We start from the raw sequence: 20,479 nt of genomic DNA on the forward strand, positions 1-20,479 counted from the left end.
GCGATCACTGCCTTACTTGCCTGCGTCCGTAACGGGTCCGGCGGTCAAACGACCACCCTCATCACTGTCAAACGCTCCCTAAAACACTTTAGCGAGGAGGCCTTCCTAATTGACCTGGCCCAGGTATCCTGGATGGATATAGATCTCATTCCGTCAGTAGAGGATGCCTGGTGTTCCTTAAAGTAATTTCCTCTCAATCTTAAATAAACATGCCCCATTCAAAAAATACAGAACTAAGAACCGATATAGCCCCTGGTTCTCCTCAGACTTGACTGCCCTTGACCAGCACAAAAACATCCTGTGGCGTACAGCATTAGCATCAAATAGCCCCCGCGATATGCAACTTTTCAGGAAGTTAGGAACCAATATACACAAGCAGTCAGGAAAGCAAAGGCTAACTTTTTCAAACAGAAATTTGCATCCTGTAGCACTAACTCCAAAAAGTTTTGGGACACTGTAAAGTCCATGGAGAATAAGAGCACTTCCTCCCAGCTGCCCACTGCACTGAGGCTAGGAAACACTATCACCACCGATAAATCTACAATAATCGAGAATTTCAACAAGCATTTTGCTACAGCTGGCCATGCTTTCCATCTGGCTACCACTAACCCGGCCACCAACTCTGCACCCTCTGCTGCAACTTGCCCATGCCCCCCGCTTCTCCTTCACACAATTTCAGACAGTTGATGTTTTGAAAGCGCTGCAAAATCTGGACCCCTACAAATCAGCTGGGCTAGACAATCTGGACCCTTTCTTCCTAAAACTAGCCGCCGAAATTGTCGCAACCCCTATTACTAGTCTGTTCAACCTCTCTTTCATAACGTCTGAGATCCCCAGAGATTGGAAAGCTGCCGCGGTCATCCCCCTCTTCAAAGGGGGTGACACTCTAGATCCAAACTGCTACAGACCTATATCCATCCTGCCCTGCCTTTGAAAGTATTCGAAAGTCAAGTTAACAAACAGATCATCGACCATTTCGAATACCACCGTACCTTCTCCGCTATGCAATCCGGTTTCCGAGCTGGTCACGGGTGCACTTCAGCCACGCTCAAGGTCCTAAACGATATTATAACCGCGATTGATAATAGACAGTACTGTGCAGCCGTCTTCATCGACCTGGCCAAGGCTTTCGACTCTGTCAACCACCGCATTCTTATTGGCAGACTAAATAGCCTTGGTTTCTCAAATGACTGCCTCGCCTGGTTCACCAACTACTTCTCAGATAGAGTTCAGTGTGTCAAATCGGAGGGCCTGTTGTCTGGACCTATGGCAGTCTCTATGGGGTGCCACAGGGTTCAATTCTTGGGCCGACACTTTTCTCCGTGTATATCAATGATGTCGCTCTTGCTGCTGGTGACTCTCAGATCCACCTCTACAGAGCGACACCATTTTGTATACATCTGGCCCTTCATTGGACACTGTGTTAACAAACCTCCAAACGAGCTTCAATGCCATACAACAATCCTTCAGTAGCCTTCAACTGCTCTTAAACACTAGTAAAACTAAATGCATGCTTTTCAATCGAACGCTGCTAGCACCCGCCCACCCGACTAGAATCACCACTCTCGACGGGTCTGACCTAGAGTATGTGGACAACTACAAATATCTAGGTGTCTGGTTAGACTGTAAACTCAACTTCCAGACTCACATAAAGAATCTCCAATCCAAAGTTAAATCTAGAATCGGCTTCCTATTTCGCAACAAAGCCTCCTTCACTCATGCTGCCAAACATGCCCTCGTAAAACTGACTATCCTACCGATCCTTGACTTCGGCGATGTCATTTACAAAATAGCCTCCAACACTCTACTCAGCAAATTGGATGTAGTCTATCACAGTGCCATCCGTTTTGTCTCCAAAGCCCCATACACTACCCACCACTGTGACCTGTACGCTCTTGTTGGCTGGTCCTCACTACATGTTCGTCGTCAAACCCACTGGCTCCAGGCCATCTATAAATCACTGCTAGGCAAATCCCCGCCCTATCTTAGCTCATTGGTCACCATAGCAGCACCCACCCGTAGTCTGCGCTCCAGCAGGTATATCTCACTGGTCATTCCCAAAGCCAACACCTCCTTTGGCCGCCATTCCTTCCAGTTCTCTGCTGCCAATGACTGGAACAATTGCAAAAATCTCTGAAGCTGGAGACTCTTATCTCCCCCAATAACTTTAAGCATCAGTTGTCAGAGCACCTTACCGATCACTGCACCTGTACACAGCCCATCTGAAATTAGCCCACCCAACTACCTCATCCCTATATTGTTATTTAATTTGCTCTTTTGCACCCCAGTATCTCTATTTGCACATAATCTCTTGCACATCTAGCATTCCAGTGTTAATACTATTGTAATTATTCTGCACTATAGCCCATTTATTGCCTTACCTCCATAACTTGCTACATTTGCACACACTGTATATATATTTTCTGTTGTATTTTCTGACTTTATGTTTTTTTTCTTTACCCCATATGTAACTCTGTGTTGTTTTTATTGCACTACTTTGCTTTATCTTGGCCAGGTCGCAGTTGTAAATGAGAACCTGTTCTCAACTGGCTTACCTGGTTAAATAAAGGTGAAATAAAAAAAATAAAAATAAAAAATAAAAATTTGGTAATTATGGCATGAACAGCTCAAATAAGCAAAGAGAAACGACAGTCCATCATTACTTTTAAGACATGAAGGTCAGTCAATACAGAAAATGTAAGTTTCTTCAAGTGCAGTTGCAAAAACCATCAAGCGCTATGATGAAACTGGCTCTCATGAGGACCACCACAAGAATGGAAGACCCAGAGTTACCTCTGCTGCAGAGGATAAGTTCATTAGAGTTACCAGCCTCAGAAAATGCAGCCCAAATAAATGCTTCACAGAGTTCAAGTAACAGACACATCTCAACATCAACTGTTCAGAGGAGACTGTGTGAATCAGGCCTTCATGGTCGAATTGCTGCAAAGAAACCACTACTAAAGGACACCAATAAGAAGAAGAGACTTGCTTGGACCAAGAAACACGAGCAATGGACATTAGACCGTTCACCCACATCGTGTCTTTGTGAGACGCGGTGTGGGTGAACGGATGATCTCCGCATGTGTATTTCCCACCGTAAAGCATGGAGGAGGAGGTGTTATGGTGTGGGGGTGCTTTGCTGGTGACACTGTCTGTGATTTATTCTTAACCAGAATGGCTACCACAGCATTCTGCAGCGATACGCCATCCCATCTGGTTTGGGCTTAGCGGGACTATCATTTGTTTTTCAACAGGACAATGACCCAACACACCTCCAGGCTGTGTAAGGGCTATTTTACCAAGAAGGAGAGTGATGGAGTGCTGCATCAGATGACCTGGCCTCCTCAATACCCTGACCTCAACCAAATTGAGATGGAGTGAAGGAAAAGCAGCCAACAAGTGCTCAGCATATGTGGGAATTCCTTCAAGACTGTTGGAAAAGCATTTCAGGTGAAGCTGGTTGAGAGAATGCCAAGAGTGTGCAAAGCTGTCATCAAGGCAAAGGGTGGCTATTTGAAGAATCTCAAATATAAAATATATTTTGATTTGTTTAACACTTTTTTGGTTTCTACATGATTCCATTTGTGTTATTTCATAGTTATGATGTCTTCACTATTATTCTACAATGTAGAAAATTTAAAAAATAAAGAAAAACCCTTGAATGAGTAAGTGTTCTAAAACGTTTGACCGGTAGTGTAGGTGGCAGTGTTTCTGATGATATCTTGTATTAAACCTCATCTACATCTCAAGCTGGACATGAACCATTAATGTAGTGTCCCATTCTGCTGTGTGGTAATGAGTATTAGCTAGATTGTCTCCTGGACTGTCGACAGCTGTAGCTTGAGAAGCAAAGAAACAGACAACCAATTTTAATAGGCTGTTTGGAAACGTCACACAATGGAAACTAATGTGACATTGGACTGACTAGTGTGGTGTGTGTGTGTGTTTGCAGGTGCTGAACGTGAGCATGTCGGAGGGGGAGGTGATGACGGTGGAGGACGTGGGGGGACAGGAGTCCTCCATCCTTGCCAACGAGACCGTCCTGATGAGGGGTCTGGTGGTGCGCAGCTGGAGCAATCAGATCTCCATCCGTTACCACAGTGACCAGCAGCCCCGCTCCAGCTCCCTGCTGCTGCTGCGTTACCAAGGTGAGGTCACAACACAGAACCACACGACTACACACACCAGGACACCCTCACACAGGTCTCCTCCCTATCAATTACTCCATTCTGATTCACCAATGATGCACACCCAATGCACAATACAAATGTGTCTGAAACAATGTGGTCCAGTGTAGTAAGGTTTGAGGTATAGAGATAGAAATCCTCTAGTAGCATTTGGTTCAGCCGCAGCGCTCTTTATGCTGATAGCTCTCATCACTAGTCAACACGGCTTGCTCATGTTAGGCTGAAAAATGACAAGGGCTGTCATTTCAGCTATGTAATTACATAGGAGAAGTATTGTGCTAATAGACTTTTACAGAGCTGTCAGATAGCAGAGGGCTGTCGGGCCCATTGTTCCTCATCCCACCGCAGTCTTTCATGTGAAAACACCAGGAGAAGGGGAAAAAACAACACAGCATTAAGCCAAAATCTTTTGTCTCCGCAAGCTAAGGAAGTATGACAGGCTTGCAGAAGAATAATGCATTCTAATATGCCTCTGATGTGCCTGGCAAATAGAGTGCCACCTCCTTGCCCCTCAAACTCCCCCTCTGTCTCTCTCCCTTTCTCTCTAATACAGTAAATTACAATGATCTGTTACAGTACATGACAATAGTAATGAAACCCTTCCAACAATTTGGCAACCCAATTCATGCCTCAAGGACTTTAAGACTGTATCTAGACATGGCTCCTGACAGAACATCTGCCATTTTCATATCAAGACAAGAGTATCATTCATTACATTTTACATTTTAGTCATTTAGCAGACACTCTTATCCAGAGCGACTTACAGTTAGTGAGTGCATACATTTTCATGCTGGCCCCCCGTGGGAAACGAACCCACAACCCTGGCGTTGCAAGTGCCATGCTCTACCAACTGAGCTACATATTCATATATCATTCATATGACATAACAGCTAACTGTTTCTATTTGCCTGAGCCCAAGGCCCAGTTTGTCCAATCACATCCAGTCCACTTACCGTTTAGGAAATAGCTCATCAGTGTTTCTAAGTGGCCCTGTGTGTCTTGTTTGGCCTGTCTGAGAGCTGGCACTGCCATGGTAATAACCCCCACATTTCACTGTGTTAGAGCAGGGAGAGGGGGGCAGATGGGGACCACAGTGGGGGAGTAATGAGAACTTCTACCAGGCCTCTAATGGACCAATTATACCTGTGACCTGTGTCCCGTGCATCGCCACTCACAATGAGCCATGGCCTTTGTGTATCCCAAACAGCCATAGAAAGGGAAGCTAATGCAGTAATGTTGCTGTTCACCATGTGTGGTTAGACTCTGTCCCTGTAGGGTTGAAATGTATTGTTGGATATATGAATAGGTTTTTAAGTACAGCCTTTAATGCGCTGCATTCATATTGTCCATTGATTATACAGAACTGTGTGGAAAAAAAGCCCTCTTCAGAATAGTAACCAATAATGAAGCAGTGGGTGATGTAGAATTCTATTCATTGCAACTCTCCCACACACATGCACACTTCACTGTTAGTGCATATACAGACCATGTGATCTCCATTAGACTGGCAGCACAGAACACTGCTTATTGAGGAAGCGGGTGAACTTTAAAGATTCAAGCCCCTCAATCATTCACAAAGAAATGGGAGAATAGCAGCCATGCCCCGGAGACTCGGAGCAAACAGACCACAAGAGAGAGGTGAATGGAGATCCAACAGTAAAGGGGTGTAGAAATATAATATTTATTTTGGGTCAGAGACGAGTGAGACCACCTCATAAGCAATTAGTCTGAGTACAGTACAGGCTACTGAGTGGCGATCCATTGAAATAGCAAAACAACCATCACCTACTGGATATTCGAAAATATCACAGGTATGTATTAACAATAGCATTGTATTAACACCAACTCATTGAATAAAAGACAACACATCCAATTTGAAAAATAAACCTTGCTCAAAATACAAGTATTTCCTACTATTCTGCTGAGGGTGAAACAGACTGGTTTTGAAAAGCATCAACCAACAACAAACAGAATCTGTGCTCAGTAAATGACTTGGCTCTCACCCACATGCATCCTGCATGAGAGCAGACACCACAGGGTCTCCTGTTGAGCAGCTCTCTCTGGCTCCAGCATCACATCATAATTCCCCCTCATACTCAGACAAGTGAGCCCAACCATCAGGGCTTTATCCTAACGCACTGAGCAAAGAACACCCTCAACAAATCTTCAAAGCATGGCTTTTCAGACTCTATTAAAGCATAGGGGTGCATCTGTGGGGGTTCAGAAGGCAACCACATGTTTAAGTCATTCAGTGCTGTAGGTATTGTGTCAAATTTTTATGTCAGTGTATTACATTCTCTCTAATTGATATCAGACGTTATGGCAGTATGAAATGCTTTCACACTGCACCCGTGAAATTGTTAGGTTCATCAAAGCAACAATAGAGGCCTATAAAGTCATCATAACGTATGAAGTCCCATTAGTTATACAGAGCTAATGATGTTGTGGAACAGCAGGTCTGAATGTGAATGATAAATCACTTTCACAGTAACGTTAAGCCTATTTGAAATTGCTATTTGAAATCATCAGTCTAAGGAAAAAAGGTACTTTTCAGAAAATATTTTGCTGTCTATATTAAACAAATTCCAATATGTAAATGCAGCTATACTCTTCAATCTATTTATAACCGTTACTGCACAAGTATGACCGAAACGTTTACCTTTTTTCCAGCGAATTTCAAAAGCTGTCGCGATTTAGATATTTCAGATATTTCAATTTGTGTTCATCTCCATGGTATGCGCAATCACCTTGTCCTCTTATATAATGGGGTGTGAAAAATGTGATGGGATAAGCGTTGAGAAGGAGACAGATCTGTAGAGAGATAGATTTCAGCTCTAGGTAATTAATATCTGCAGAAGGCGCTGGTGCTAGCTGAGATGACAGGCTGATGAATGCTGCAGTACTGTTTGTGTGTCTAGAATACCATAGACTAGACGTAATATAGTAAATGTAAATCCTGGACACTCAAATTAACATGATATGTTTGTTATGGTTACATAAGACAGATGGTTACTTAAGGCAAAAACGAAAGTAGGGTGGCTGGTCATGGTGGATGGGTGGGCATATAATGTGAACGTCTAGCATCCAAAAGGTTGTGTGTTCGAATCTCATCACGGACAACTTTAGGATTTTAGCTAATTAGCAAATTTTCAACTAGTTACTACTTTTTAGCTACTTTGCAACTACTTCACATGTTAGCTAACCCTTCCCCTAACCTTAACCCTAACCCCTAACCCTAACCCCTAGCTAATGTTAGCCAGCTGACACTAGCCACTTAGCTAGAATTCGTAACATATCATACTTTTTTGCAAATTCATAACATATAGTACATTTTGCAATTCGTTACATATAGTATGTTTTGAAAAGTCGTAACATATAATACGAATTGTAATTTGTAACATATCATACAAAATGGGTGATGGACATCCACAAATTAATACATCCCATACGAAACGTAATGTATCATACTAAATGCTTTGTCTCAGATTTACGTACAGAATATTACGAAATGCTCTGAGACCAGGTTGAGAATGCCCCTTTCTTATTCAACTCTCCTGAGGGTTGAGAATGTTGTGTGTGCGGTACATACAGGAAAGAGTGGTCACTCAGGCTGATATTGGTGAAAGCAAACATAAACTAAGCCCTGTTTCAATTCCTTTATGACTTCCCTGATCCCTCACGCTGAGGTCGACATTTAATGAGTGTCTAGACAGGTAGAGACATGGTTCTTGGATATGTCTGTAATTCATCACTGAAATAGATCATGTTGTTCTGGTTCATGTCATGTAATGCTTTTAACCACTCAACTATCTCCCACCACCCACCTATAAGTCTTATGAATACTATAGCTGACTCCTAGAGGTTTCAGTCATGTGTCTCTCAGTGTGTCTTCTCTGTAATGGGGACATCTGTTGGTGTGACACCAGATGGGAGGGAGAGGAAGGCAGGGTCATTTCCTACTCTAACTCCCTTATCACTAAACAAAGTATCTCTGCATTTCGTAATTGATACTCAGTCCCAAGGGTAGAGATGCATTTTTCATCTGGTCATGTAAAATACAGGAGTCTGTCGATTGGCCATGTCTGTGGTTAGGAGACGGCTGGAGAGGTCTGCAGAGCAGAGGGATACATTCCCCAACCAATCAATTTATCACCTCCACTAAGTCAGTATGTATTGAACGGCCAATGAGATTACAATATTTCACATGTCAAAGAAAGCCATCCACTCAAATGTCAAGTGACAGTATGATTTGATCCACAGCCTCAAGTTCCATTCGATTCAGTTTGATTGCCTGCCCAGGGACAACATGTGGTTTTGTGGTTCAGCATCATCAGCATCACAGTTGAAACAACCTTTGAAAACTAAGTGAAAGGTCTGGTGAATTACTCTGATTTTAAGGACATGTGAGCCTTGCTCCATACGAGCTCACTGCTGAAACACTAACCTTAAACAAAGATCAATAGTGTTGTCCCTGGGAAGAGAGGTTCAATCTGCCTCGACCACAGTCCTGCTGTGATGTATTGATATTTATGTGGTTGGGTTAAACACTCAATTCCAATTGTCAACTGCTCAATAAATGCTATTAAGGAGAAATAACTTTAGACTGCATCCGGCCCGGTCCCATCAATGAGGGCTGGTCTACTCTGGACTGATGAGTAGTAGAGTGACTCTCTCCTGAGCACCCAATTACATTACCACTGATGCTGTAGGCGGCCCTGCCACCTGTGATTACTGCTGATTAGTTGCCATGAATCAGTTATGATTTGTAATCATTGTCATCATCATCAATACCATTGATTTGCTGTACTTAATAAGTCATACAATTCACAATACATGACAGATTACAAATTCAACCTGCCATAATAGGTTAGAGGTCAAGTCAATATTGAGTTTATTAGACTATTTTACTCAGTGACATGTTATTCCAAAGGCATGTGATTAGTGTGGCCTAATGCCAAAGTGGTGGTCAAACCTACGACTAGCCACCACTGCCACTAGTAATAATCCTTTATCCGCTTTGGCTCTGTGCATCAATACCTGTTGACCCTTGACTGGTGAAGCAGCAATGGTCATTGATGAGATAGGATGCCATTCAAACTCCCAGTACAGCTGTCACTGAGGGCAGAGATCAGGTCCACACTTCCAGTCGTTCCCTCCTCTTTCCATCCTATTTTCCCTCTCTGCCGGGGCAGAATGATCAAGGACATTACCTCAGCATCTGTTGCCTGAGGCCCTACCATCAGCTAATCTGCCTGACTGCATTCACTGTGGAGCCATTATTTGTAATAGCAAAACAATCAGGCTTTATGGCCCTATACGACGACGTACAATGGAAAGGAGGCCGCATGTAATTTAATTCTTAGGGGATTGTCTCCACACATTAAGTCTTTGCCTGCAGCATACACACTGTACAGGCTCAACAGAGATGGAAATGGTGGTATGATAATGGCAATAACTGGGCTCAGTGGAGCCAGCGATAAACTAGGAATTGAATGGATGACCTAGGGCGGCTGGACTCTCACTCTGCGCCTCATTGATTTACTGTAGAGAGCTTCCTGCTTCATTATGGTGGAAATATTAGTGTAGGAGAAATCTGCGTGTTCATTTGATTAGAACCTATGTTAGCACACCGAGCCCTGAGGCCTTTCTTCAGGATGTGGTTTGTAATTTAAGTTTGATGTATTGACATTTGATTGGTATTTGGTTAATAATAGTTCAAAAGCTGCAGGGAAAAACTTGGTTAGTTGGCCTTCAATATCCTGTTAAAAAGTCAGAACCGAATACCAAGAGACAAGCCTTAATAAAAATACTGTTGCTATGCTTACAAAGAGTCTGTTGTTAGGCTATGGGAGATATCTACAGTATGGGCTCTTGAATGCAGTGTGTAACAAATCGTTTTATCTTTATTGGTTCTGTGCTGTTCCTATAGCATTAATGCAAACAAGAAATGATAGTCTCTAGATGACAAATGTTTCTGTGTACTCTTGGCCCCCTAAGTGGTTGTTGATCCACTGAGGCAGCCAGGTAAGATGACAATTTAACACTCTATTACAGCCCAGAGAGTTATGTACAGAGTTATGTACAGGTTTATGAGGGCATCTGTGATAAATCATGGCTGCGGCACACTACAACCACATGTAGTACATCAAAGAAACTAAACGACTTCCTGCAAAGTATACCATAGCACAATAGTGTTAAAAAGTATAATGATGTATAGTACACAACAGCTAAAGTGAATCCTTAGTAAATAGACAGACACTAAAACCCCATGCCTCTGTCAGTCTTATTGAGTTAGATTGCTGGGGGAGAGCGTCCTCTATTCTCAGCACTAATATCCAAATGTCTTCTGGCAGAGAGGGAGAGGGCTTGAAATTAAATTGCGGGCTGTAAAACTGCTAGCTTTAATGTTGATTTTCATATGCAGCCACGAGGAGAGAGGTATTTAAAAGGCAGTGATCATACCGTTTGAATGGTGTCTGGAATGCTTAACCGTTTATCACAGCCTAATGCTCTGGTGCTCAGTCTCTCAGCCTGGTCTCATAGACTAGAAGTAACATAGTAAATGTAAATCTGGGACACTCAATTTAGTATGATATATAATGTTTGGTATGGTTACATAAGACAGAAGGTTACTTAAGGCAAAACGTCTAGCAACCCAAAGGTTGCGTGTTCAAATCTCATCACGGACAACTTTAACATTTTAGCAACTTTGCAACTACTTACTACTTTTTAGCTACTTTGCAACTACTTAGCATGTTAGCTAACCCTTCCCCTAACCCTAACCCTAACATAGGGCTGTTACGGTGACCGTATTACCGCCACACCGGCGGGCACGAGTCATGACCGCAGTCAAATTCCATGTGACAGTTTAGTCACGGTAACTAAGCTTCTCCAAGCTCTGATGCTGCTGATGGTCATTAGTAGCCTACCAAACTTGCTAACTGCCTGGTACTCAGCACTCTATTGTCCCTCTAATCACTCTGACATCAATGCAAATGTAATCGAAAATCTAATCAAACACTTCATGAGAGACCATGAGCTGTGGTGGACAACATTTCTATAGGCTATGGAATTGCGTTAGAAAACAGAGTTTTGATGGCCTCTATTAAAAAGAGGAGGATCAGCTTTCTATAGGCTAGGCCTACTATATTTATTTCTCAACTTTTGATGGGTGACACTATTAGCCTATCACTTGTGAATGACATATTATCACTTAACAGTAAGGCAAGAAACAGTCCATCACCTAGGACTTGACATTGGTTAATCAAATCTCAAATTGTTGCCAATTTTTGCTCAATCTTGCATGCTTTGTCAAACAGCTGTAACTGTATAAGCGTTCATAAATAAGGTCATTTCTTGAGTTGGGCTTTGGGATGTAACAACCGAACATCTGAGCTTATGGTTGATTGTGGGGGAAAGGGGTTGAGTGTGTAAGAGTGTGTGTGTATGTATCCAACATCTGTTGCAAGGCGGTAAGGATGATAGGGACAATATAGGATGAATCACAATAATTGTTTGCTAAAATAATATGGCAATACTGGTTATAGGTAACAATCCTTTGCATGAAATGCCAACATTATTAAGTATATTAATTGTTAATGATGGAAATTAAGATATGTAAGATATTTGAATATACACTACCAGTCAAAAAATTTGGACACACCTACTCATTCAAGGGTTTTTCTTTATTTTTACTATTTTTTACATTGTAGAATAATAGTGAAGACATCAAAACTATGAAATAACACATATGGAATCATGTAGTAACCAAAAAAGTGTTAAAGAAATCTAAATACAGGGGGGAATAAAAGTATTTAGTCAGCCACCAATTGTGCAAGTTCTCCCACTTAAAAGATGAGAGAGGCCTGTAATTTTCATCATAGGTACACGTCAACTATGACAGACAAAATTAGATTTTTTTTCTCCAGAAAATCACATTGTAGGATTTTTTATGAATTTATTTGCAAATTATGGTGGAAAATAAGTATTTGGTCAATAACAAAAGTTTCTCAATACTTTGTTATATACCCTTTGTTGGCAATGACACAGGTCAAACGTTTTCTGTAAGTCTTCACAAGGTTTTCACACACTCTTCCTGGTATTTTGGCCCATTCCTCCATGCAGATCTCCTCTAGAGCAGTGATGTTTTGGGGCTGTCGCTGGGCAACACGGACTTTCAACTCCCTCCAAAGATTTTCTATGGGGTTGAGATCTGGAGACTGGCTAGGCCACTCCAGGACCTTGAAATGCTTCTTACGAAGCCACTCCTTCGTTGCCCGGGCGGTGTGTTTGGGATCATTGTCATGCTGAAAGACCCAGCCACGTTTCATCTTCAATGCCCTTGCTGATGGAAGGAGCTTTTCACTCAAAATCTCACGATACATTCCCCCATTCATTATTTTATAGTTTATTATACTTTACACGGATCAGTCGTCCTGGTCCCTTTGCAGAAAAACAGCCCCAAAGCATGATGTTTCCACCCCCATGCTTCACAGTAGGTATGGTGTTCTTTGGATGCAACTCAGCATTCTTTGTCCTCCAAACACGACGAGTTGAGTTTTTACCAAAAAGTTCTATTTTGGTTTCATCTGACCATATGACATTCTCCCAATCCTCTTCTGGATCATCCAAATGCACTCTAGCAAACTTCAGACGGGCCTGGACATGTACTGGCTTAAGCAGGGGGACACGTCTGGCACTGCAGGATTTGAGTCCCTGGCAGCGTAGTGTGTTACTGATGGTAGGCTTTGATACTTTGGTCCCAGCTCTCCCAGGTCATTCACTAGGTCCCCCGTGTGGTTCTGGGATTTTTGCTCACCGTTCTTGTGATCATTTTGACCCCACGGGGTGAGATCTTGCGTGGAGCCCCAGATCGAGGGAGATTATCAGTGGTCTTGTATGTCTTCCATTTCCTAATAATTGCTCCCACAGTTGATTTCTTCAAACCAAGCTGCTTACCTATTGCAGATTCAGTCTTCCCAGCCTGGTGCAGGTCTACAATTTTGTTTCTGGTGTCCTTTGACAGCTCAGCTCTATACAGAAGATAGCGCTATTTGGTAAAATACCAAGTCCATATTATGTCAAGAACAGCTGAAATAAGTAAAGAGAAACAACAATCCATCATTACTTTAAGACATGAAGGTCAGTCAATACGGAAAACTTCAACAACTTTGAAAGTGTCTTCAAGTGCAGTCGCAAAAATCATCAAGCGCTATGATGAAACTGGCTCTCATGAGGACCGCCACAGGAATGGAAGACCCAGATGTACCTCTGCTGCAGAGGATAAGTTCATTAGAGTTACCAGCCTCAGAAATTGCAGCCCAAATAAATGCTTCACAGAGTTCAATTAACAGACACTACTCAACATCAACTGTTCAGAGGGGACTGTGTGAATCAGTCCTTCATGGTCGAATTGCTGCAAAGAAACCACTACTAAAGGACACCAATAATAAGTTTTGTTTCCAACCGCTGTGTCTTTGTGAGACGCGGTGTGGGTGAACGGATGATCTCCGCATGTGTATTTCCCACCGTAATGCATGGAGGAGGAGGTGTTATGGTGTGGGGGTGCTTTGCTGGTCACACTGTCTGTGATTTATTTAGAATTCAAGGCACACTTAACCAGCATGGCTACCACAGCATTCTGCAGCAATACACCATCCCATCTGGTTTAGGCTTAGTGGGACTATCATTTGTTTTTCAACAGGACAATGACCCAACACACCTCCAGGCTTTGTAAGGGCTATTTTACCAATAAGGTGAGAGATGGAGTGCTGCATCAGATGACCTGGCCTCCACAATCCCGCGACCTCAACCCAATTGAGATGGTTTGGGTCGTACCATAGAGTGAAGGAAAAGCAGCCAACAAGTGCTAAGCATAAGTGGAAACTCCTTCAAGACTGTTCGAAAAGCATTCCAGGTGAAGCTGGTTGTGAGAATGCCAAGAGTGTACAAAGCTCTCAATTACATTTACATTTTAGTCATTTAGCAGACGCTCTTATCCAGAGCGACTTACAGTTAGTGAATGCATATTTTTTATACTGGCCCCCCGTGGGAATCGAACCCACAACCCTGGCATTGCAAACGCCATGCTCTATCAACTGAGCTACATCCCTGCCAGCCATTCCCTCCCCTACCCTGGACGACGCTGGGCCAATTGTGCACCGCCCATGAGTCTCCCGGTCGCGGCCGGCTGCGACAGAGCCTGGATTCAAACCAGGATCTAGTGGCACAGTTAGCACTGCGATGCAGTGCCTTAGACCACTGCGCCACTCATCAAGGCAAAGGCTGGCTATATGAAGAATCTCAAATATATATATTTTTTAGATTTGTTTAACACTTTTTGGGTTACTACATGATTCCATATGTGTTCTTTCATAATGTTGATGTCTTCACTATTATTCTACAATGTAGAAAATAGTAAAAATAAAGAAAAACCCTTGAATGAGTAGGTGTGTCCAAACTTTTGACTGGTACTGTATATACATTTTTAATAGCTATATATAAAGCAAAATGAGGTGAGAGCATTGGAAATAGTTTTAGAGGTTGATCTGCATTTGTTCTGTGGGTGGCACTGTGTACTGTTTTCGAAGGATGTGTCCTGGCCTCTCGGGGGGCCTAGGGATCCGGGGGGACGGGGGTGGTCTGCTGGTCACTGGGATGACAACCCACGTTGGGATGGGGAGGGGCTTTAGCGTTCGGAATAGTGGAGAACAATTGGAGGGTTACTTAGTAGCAATGCAAATATCATGGTACAGCTACAGTAGTATATGGACACTCAATCACTATGGTACTTTTTAATGGTACATTTACAAACATATATTATGGTAAATAGATTTGAAACGTGTATCTCATTATGGTAAATGGTGAAATAAGTATAGCCAGTTATAATTACATACATTTTCATTCCAGTGTCCTCCATCTCCTCTAACCGTAGCTAATGTATGGATTTTTTATTTATTGATAATGTAAAATTAACAGCCGTACAGAAAGACTCATGTGAAGGTGAAATTACAGATGAGGAACTTCTTGATGCAATTAAAGCCTTTAAGTCCGGGAAAACTCCAGGGCTGGATGGCATACCAGTTGAGGTATACCAATTTTTTTGGGATATACTCGGAGGACCGTTATCAGCATGTTTTAACCACTCCTATGTAAATGGTAGATTATCAGACACTCAACAAGAAGGTCTGATTTTATTATTACTGAAACAGGATACAAGTGGGAAATATAAAAGATCCAGTCCATTAAAAAAATTGGAGGCCCCTTACACTTCAGTGTTGTGATGCAAAGATTCTTGCAAAATGTATAGCGCATAGAATTAAAAAGGTATTGTCTGACATTATTCATCCTAATCAGACAGGTTTTTTACATGGGCGATACATTGGAGATAATATAAGGCATGTACTGGAAACAATAGAACACAATGAAAAATCTGGGAACCAGGCCTGCTATTCATAGCTGACATTGAAAAGGCTTTTGATAAAGTACGACTCGAGTTTATATATAAATTCCTGGAACATTTCAATTTTGGAGAATCTCTTATAAAATGGGTTAAAATCATGTATAGTAACCCTAGGTGTAAAATAGTAAATAATGGCTATTTCTCTGAAAGTTTTAAACTGTCAAGAGGAGTAAAACAATGTTGTCCACTATCGGCATATCTATTTATTATGGCCATCAATATGTTAGCTATTAAAATCAGATCCAACAATAATATCAAGGGATTAGAAATCCAGGGCATAAAAACAAGGGTGTCATTGTAAGCTGATGATTCATGTTTTCTCTTAAATCCTCAACTTGGATCACTCCACAGCCTCATAGAGGATCTAGATAAATGTTCTAACCTCTCTGAATTACAACCAAATTATGATAAGTGTACTATAATACGTACGTATTGGATCACAAAAAAATACAACTTTTACATTACCGTGTAGTTTACCAATAAAATGGTCTGATGGTGATGTGGATATACTCGGTATACATATCCCAAAATGAATAAATGATCTCACTCCAATACATTTTAATAGAAAGTTAGCAAAAATAGATCAGATCTTGCTACCATGGCAAGGTAAATACCTGTCTATTTGTCGAAAAATCACCCTGATTAACTCTTTAGTAATATCCCAGTTTACCTATTTGCTTATGGTCTTGCCTACACCTAGCGAACAGTTTTTTAAATTATATGAGAAAAAAATATTCCATTTGATTTGGAATGGCAAGCCAGACAAAATTAAACAGGCCTATTTATATAATGAATATGAATTCAGAGGGCAGAAATGATTAAACATTAAAGAATTAGACCTCTCACTGAAGGCTTCAGTCATACAAAAGTTATACTTAAATCCGAACTGGCTCTCTAGCAAATTAGTAAGAATGTCTCACCCTATGTTCAAGAATGGCCTTTTCCCCTTTATTCAGATTACAACCTCTCACTTTCAGTTATTTGAAAAGGAAATAATCTCCCAAATATCACTATTTATAAAACAAGCCATAGAAAGTTGGTTGCGATTTCAATTTCATCTACCAGAAACGACAGAACAAATAATACAACAAATATTGTGGTTAAACTCAAATGTACTAATTGATTTAAAAAAACATACTTTTTTGAATAAAGAAAAAAAAAAGTATAATTTTCGAAAATGATATCATAGGTAGGACTGGTGGAGTTATGTCGCACATGCAGCTAACAAAAACATTTGAAAATGTCTGCTCTAACCAAAATTACAACCAACAGAATCATTAGATCATTTGTTTTGGTACTGTCCATATGTAGCTTGTTTTTGGTCACAGGTCCAGGAATGGCTGAATAATTGCAATATTTACCTGGAGATAACCCTGCAGATAGCACTACTGGGTGATCTGAAAAGTCATAGTCAATCAATCAATAATATAATAATACTTTTAGCAAAAATGTTTATTTTCAATTTACAATCTGTAGAAACAATGAGAATAGAAAGGTTCAGAACTTTTGTGAAACATCACAGCACAGTTGAAATATACAGTGGGGAGAACAAGTATTTGATACACTGCCGATTTTGCAGGTTTTCCTACTTACAAAGCATGTAGAGGTCTGTCATTTTTATCATAGGTACACTTCAACTGTGAGAGACGGAATCGAAAACAAAAATCCAGAAAATCACATTATATGATTTTTAAGTAATTAATTTGCATTTTATTGCATGACATAAGTATTTGATCACCTACCAACCAGTAAGAATTCCGGCTCTCACAGACCTGTTAGTTTTTCTTTAAGAAGCCCTCCTGTTCTCCAATCATTACCTGTATTAACTGCACCTGTTTGCACTCGTTACCTGCATAAAAGACACCTGTCCACACACTCAATCAAACAGACTCCAACCTCTCCACAATGGCCAAGACCAGAGAGATGTGTAAAGACAGGACATCAGGGATACAATTGTAGACCTGCACAAGGCTGGGATGGGCAACAGGACAATAGGCAAGCAGCTTGGTGAGAAGGCAACAACTGTTGGTGCAATTAGTAGAAAATGGAAGACGTTCAAGATGACGGTCAATCACCCTCGGTCTGGGGCTCCATGCAAGATCTCACCTCGTGGGGCATCAATGATCATGAGGAAGGTGGGGGATCAGCCCAGAACTACACGGCAGGACCTGGTCAATGACCTGAAGAGAGCTGGGACTACAGTCTCAAAGAAAACCATTAGTAACACACTACGCCGTCATGGAATGAAATCCTGCAGCGCATGCAAGGTCTCCCTGCTCAAGCCAGCGCAAGTCCAGGCCCGTCTGAAGTTTGCCAATGACCATCTGGATGATCCAGAGGAGGAATGGGAGAAGGTCATGTGGTCTGATGAGACAAAAATAGAGCTTTTTGGTCTAAACTCCACTCGCCGTGTTTGGAGGAAGAAGAAGGATGAGTACAACCCCAAGAACACCATCCCAACCATGAAGAATGGAGGTGGAAACATCATTATTTGGGGATGCTTTTCTGCAAAGGGGACAGGACGACTGCACCGTATTGAGGGGAGGATGGATGGGGCCATGTATCGCGAGATCTTGGCCAACAACCTCCTTCCCTCAGTAAAAGCATTAAAGATGGGTCGTGGCTGGGACTTCCAGCATGACAACGATCCGAAACACACAGCCAGGGCAACTAAGGAGTGGCTCCGTAAGAAGCATCTCAACGTCCTGGAGTGGCCTAGCCAGTCTCCAGACCTGAACCCAATAGAACATCTTTGGAGGGAGCTGAAAGTCCGTATTGCCCAGCGACAGCCCCGAAACCTGAAGGATCTGGAGAAGGTCTGTATGGAGGAGTGGGCCAAAATCCCTGCAGCAGTGTGTGCAAACCTGGTCAAGACCTACAGGAAACATATGATCTCTGTAATTGCAAACAAAGGTTTCTGTACCAAATATTAAGTTCTGCTTTTGTGATGTATCAAATACTTATGTCATGCAATAAAATGCAAATGAATTACTTAAAAATCATACAATGTGATTTTCTGGATTTTTGTTTTAGATTCCGTCTCTCACAGTTGAAGTGTACCTATAATAAACATTCCAGACCTCTACATGCTTTGTAAGTAGGAAAACCTGCAAAATCGGCAGTGTATCAAATACTTGTTCTCCCCACTGTATCTGGCAAATAGAAATCCAATATGGATGGTGTTAAGAGATAGATGGGAGGGGTTGAATGGAGCTGAATGTTGGGACTAATAACAACTAATAACAACAAGATAACTAATATAAACATACTGTGTCCGTAAAACATATATAGGTTATAGGTTAAGAACTGTTGTGAAAGAGCACAGTTTGAAAGATATGGCAAATAGAAATCAAACCAGATGGACATCAGAAATAGATGGGAGAGGTTGAGGGTAGAAGAAGGACAGGAGTAAAAACAAACAAAATAGAACATGTGTACATAAAATGTATATAGAATGTTTAAGCTGGAAGTAGAGGCCTAAGCGTTGTTGTTCACTAGTTTACTCCAATTACGGGAGGGGTGGTAGGGTTTGAAAGTAATAAAGGAAGAAAAAAAAATACATTTGAAACAGTGCATGCCTTTTTTTTGCGACTTTTTCAAATCATAGTCGCACACCTCATGTAGCCTAGCCCATAGGCTTATATGTTTTGATAACTAAAGTGGCCAAAATTACCTCTTAAAATTTAGCACATTAATCCTTTACAACTGGTATAGAGCCTAACTGGCATACATAGGCGGTGCGTGAGTTTCAAGTTTGGGGAAGATCATTTTCACCATAAAAATGCACCTTTATAATAATTTTACATTTTAGTAATTTAGCAGACGCTCTTATCCAGAGCGACTTACAGTTAGTGAGTGCATACATTTTCATACTGGCCCCCCTGGCTCCCCGTGGGAATCGAACCCACAACCCTGGCGTTGCAAGCACCATGCTCTATCAACTGAGCTACACGGGGCCATTACATGCATAATCGCATTTGCGGTCACTTTTGAGAATGGTGTTTTCCCGCTAATTGATTGCATTTTGGAACATTCACACTTATAGCCTACTGCCGTGTGCGCATTGCTGCGCTTATAACATGAAGAAATAGCCCAATAGTTTATCAACATTTTAAACTAAACGTTCTGATCTGTTGCATAAGCCTCATTGTTTTTCAAAGTTTTTTGATGCGATTGGTTGTATTAATTCCCACAACTGTCCCATATTTTGTTACATTTATTTATCGCACAGAAGCACAAGTTGACCAATAGAATAGGTCAACTTTTGTACTATGGAGGAGAGTAGATTGACATAGAATGGTGCTTTTTCTGTTCGATAGGCCTACTAATCTTGTTGGCTGACGAAAAGTAAATGTGGACAGTTCTTCTAACATCTTCAATATGCACCTCGGAATTCGATAATAATGTGTCTGTCTTCACTTGTAGCCTACTTCAGAGCTGAGATGCCTGTGAGAAGGACCCAATCTCGTGATGGGCATTGGTAAATAAGAATTGAGATATTTGAGAGAGCCATGTGAGTGAGAGGTGCTTTGGACCCTAACCTTAACCCTTTTAGCTAACCCTTCTGCTAACCCTAACCTTAACGCTTTAATCTAACTCCTAAACATAACCTTAACCTTAACCCTAACCCCTAACCTAGCTAACGTTAGCCAGCTAGCTAACATTACCATTAGCCACTTAGCCACCTAGCTAACATTAGCCACAACAAATTAGAATTCATAACATATCAAACGTTTGGCAATTTCGTAACATATTGTACATTGTCAAATTCGTAACATATTGTACATTTTGCCAATTTGTAAATTATGATACAAATTGTAATTCGTAACAT

At 41.5% G+C, this 20,479-nt stretch overlaps 1 protein-coding gene across 7 annotated transcripts in view; it reads left to right on the plus strand.

Moving 5' to 3' along the window:
- LOC121579908 (seizure protein 6 homolog) overlaps positions 1 to 20,479 on the plus strand; it is a 210,398-nt gene that overhangs the window by 153,051 nt on the left and 36,868 nt on the right. For all 7 annotated transcript variants that reach the window (XM_041894885.2, XM_041894882.2, XM_041894883.2 and 4 more), the window contains exon 4: positions 3,953 to 4,148. In XM_041894885.2, coding sequence (XP_041750819.1) covers positions 3,953 to 4,148 — 196 coding nt within the window. The remainder of the gene's footprint in view (positions 1 to 3,952; positions 4,149 to 20,479) is intronic.

This window comes from Coregonus clupeaformis, chromosome 13 (assembly GCF_020615455.1).
Source record: "Coregonus clupeaformis isolate EN_2021a chromosome 13, ASM2061545v1, whole genome shotgun sequence".
Classification (NCBI taxonomy): domain Eukaryota; kingdom Metazoa; phylum Chordata; class Actinopteri; order Salmoniformes; family Salmonidae; genus Coregonus; species Coregonus clupeaformis.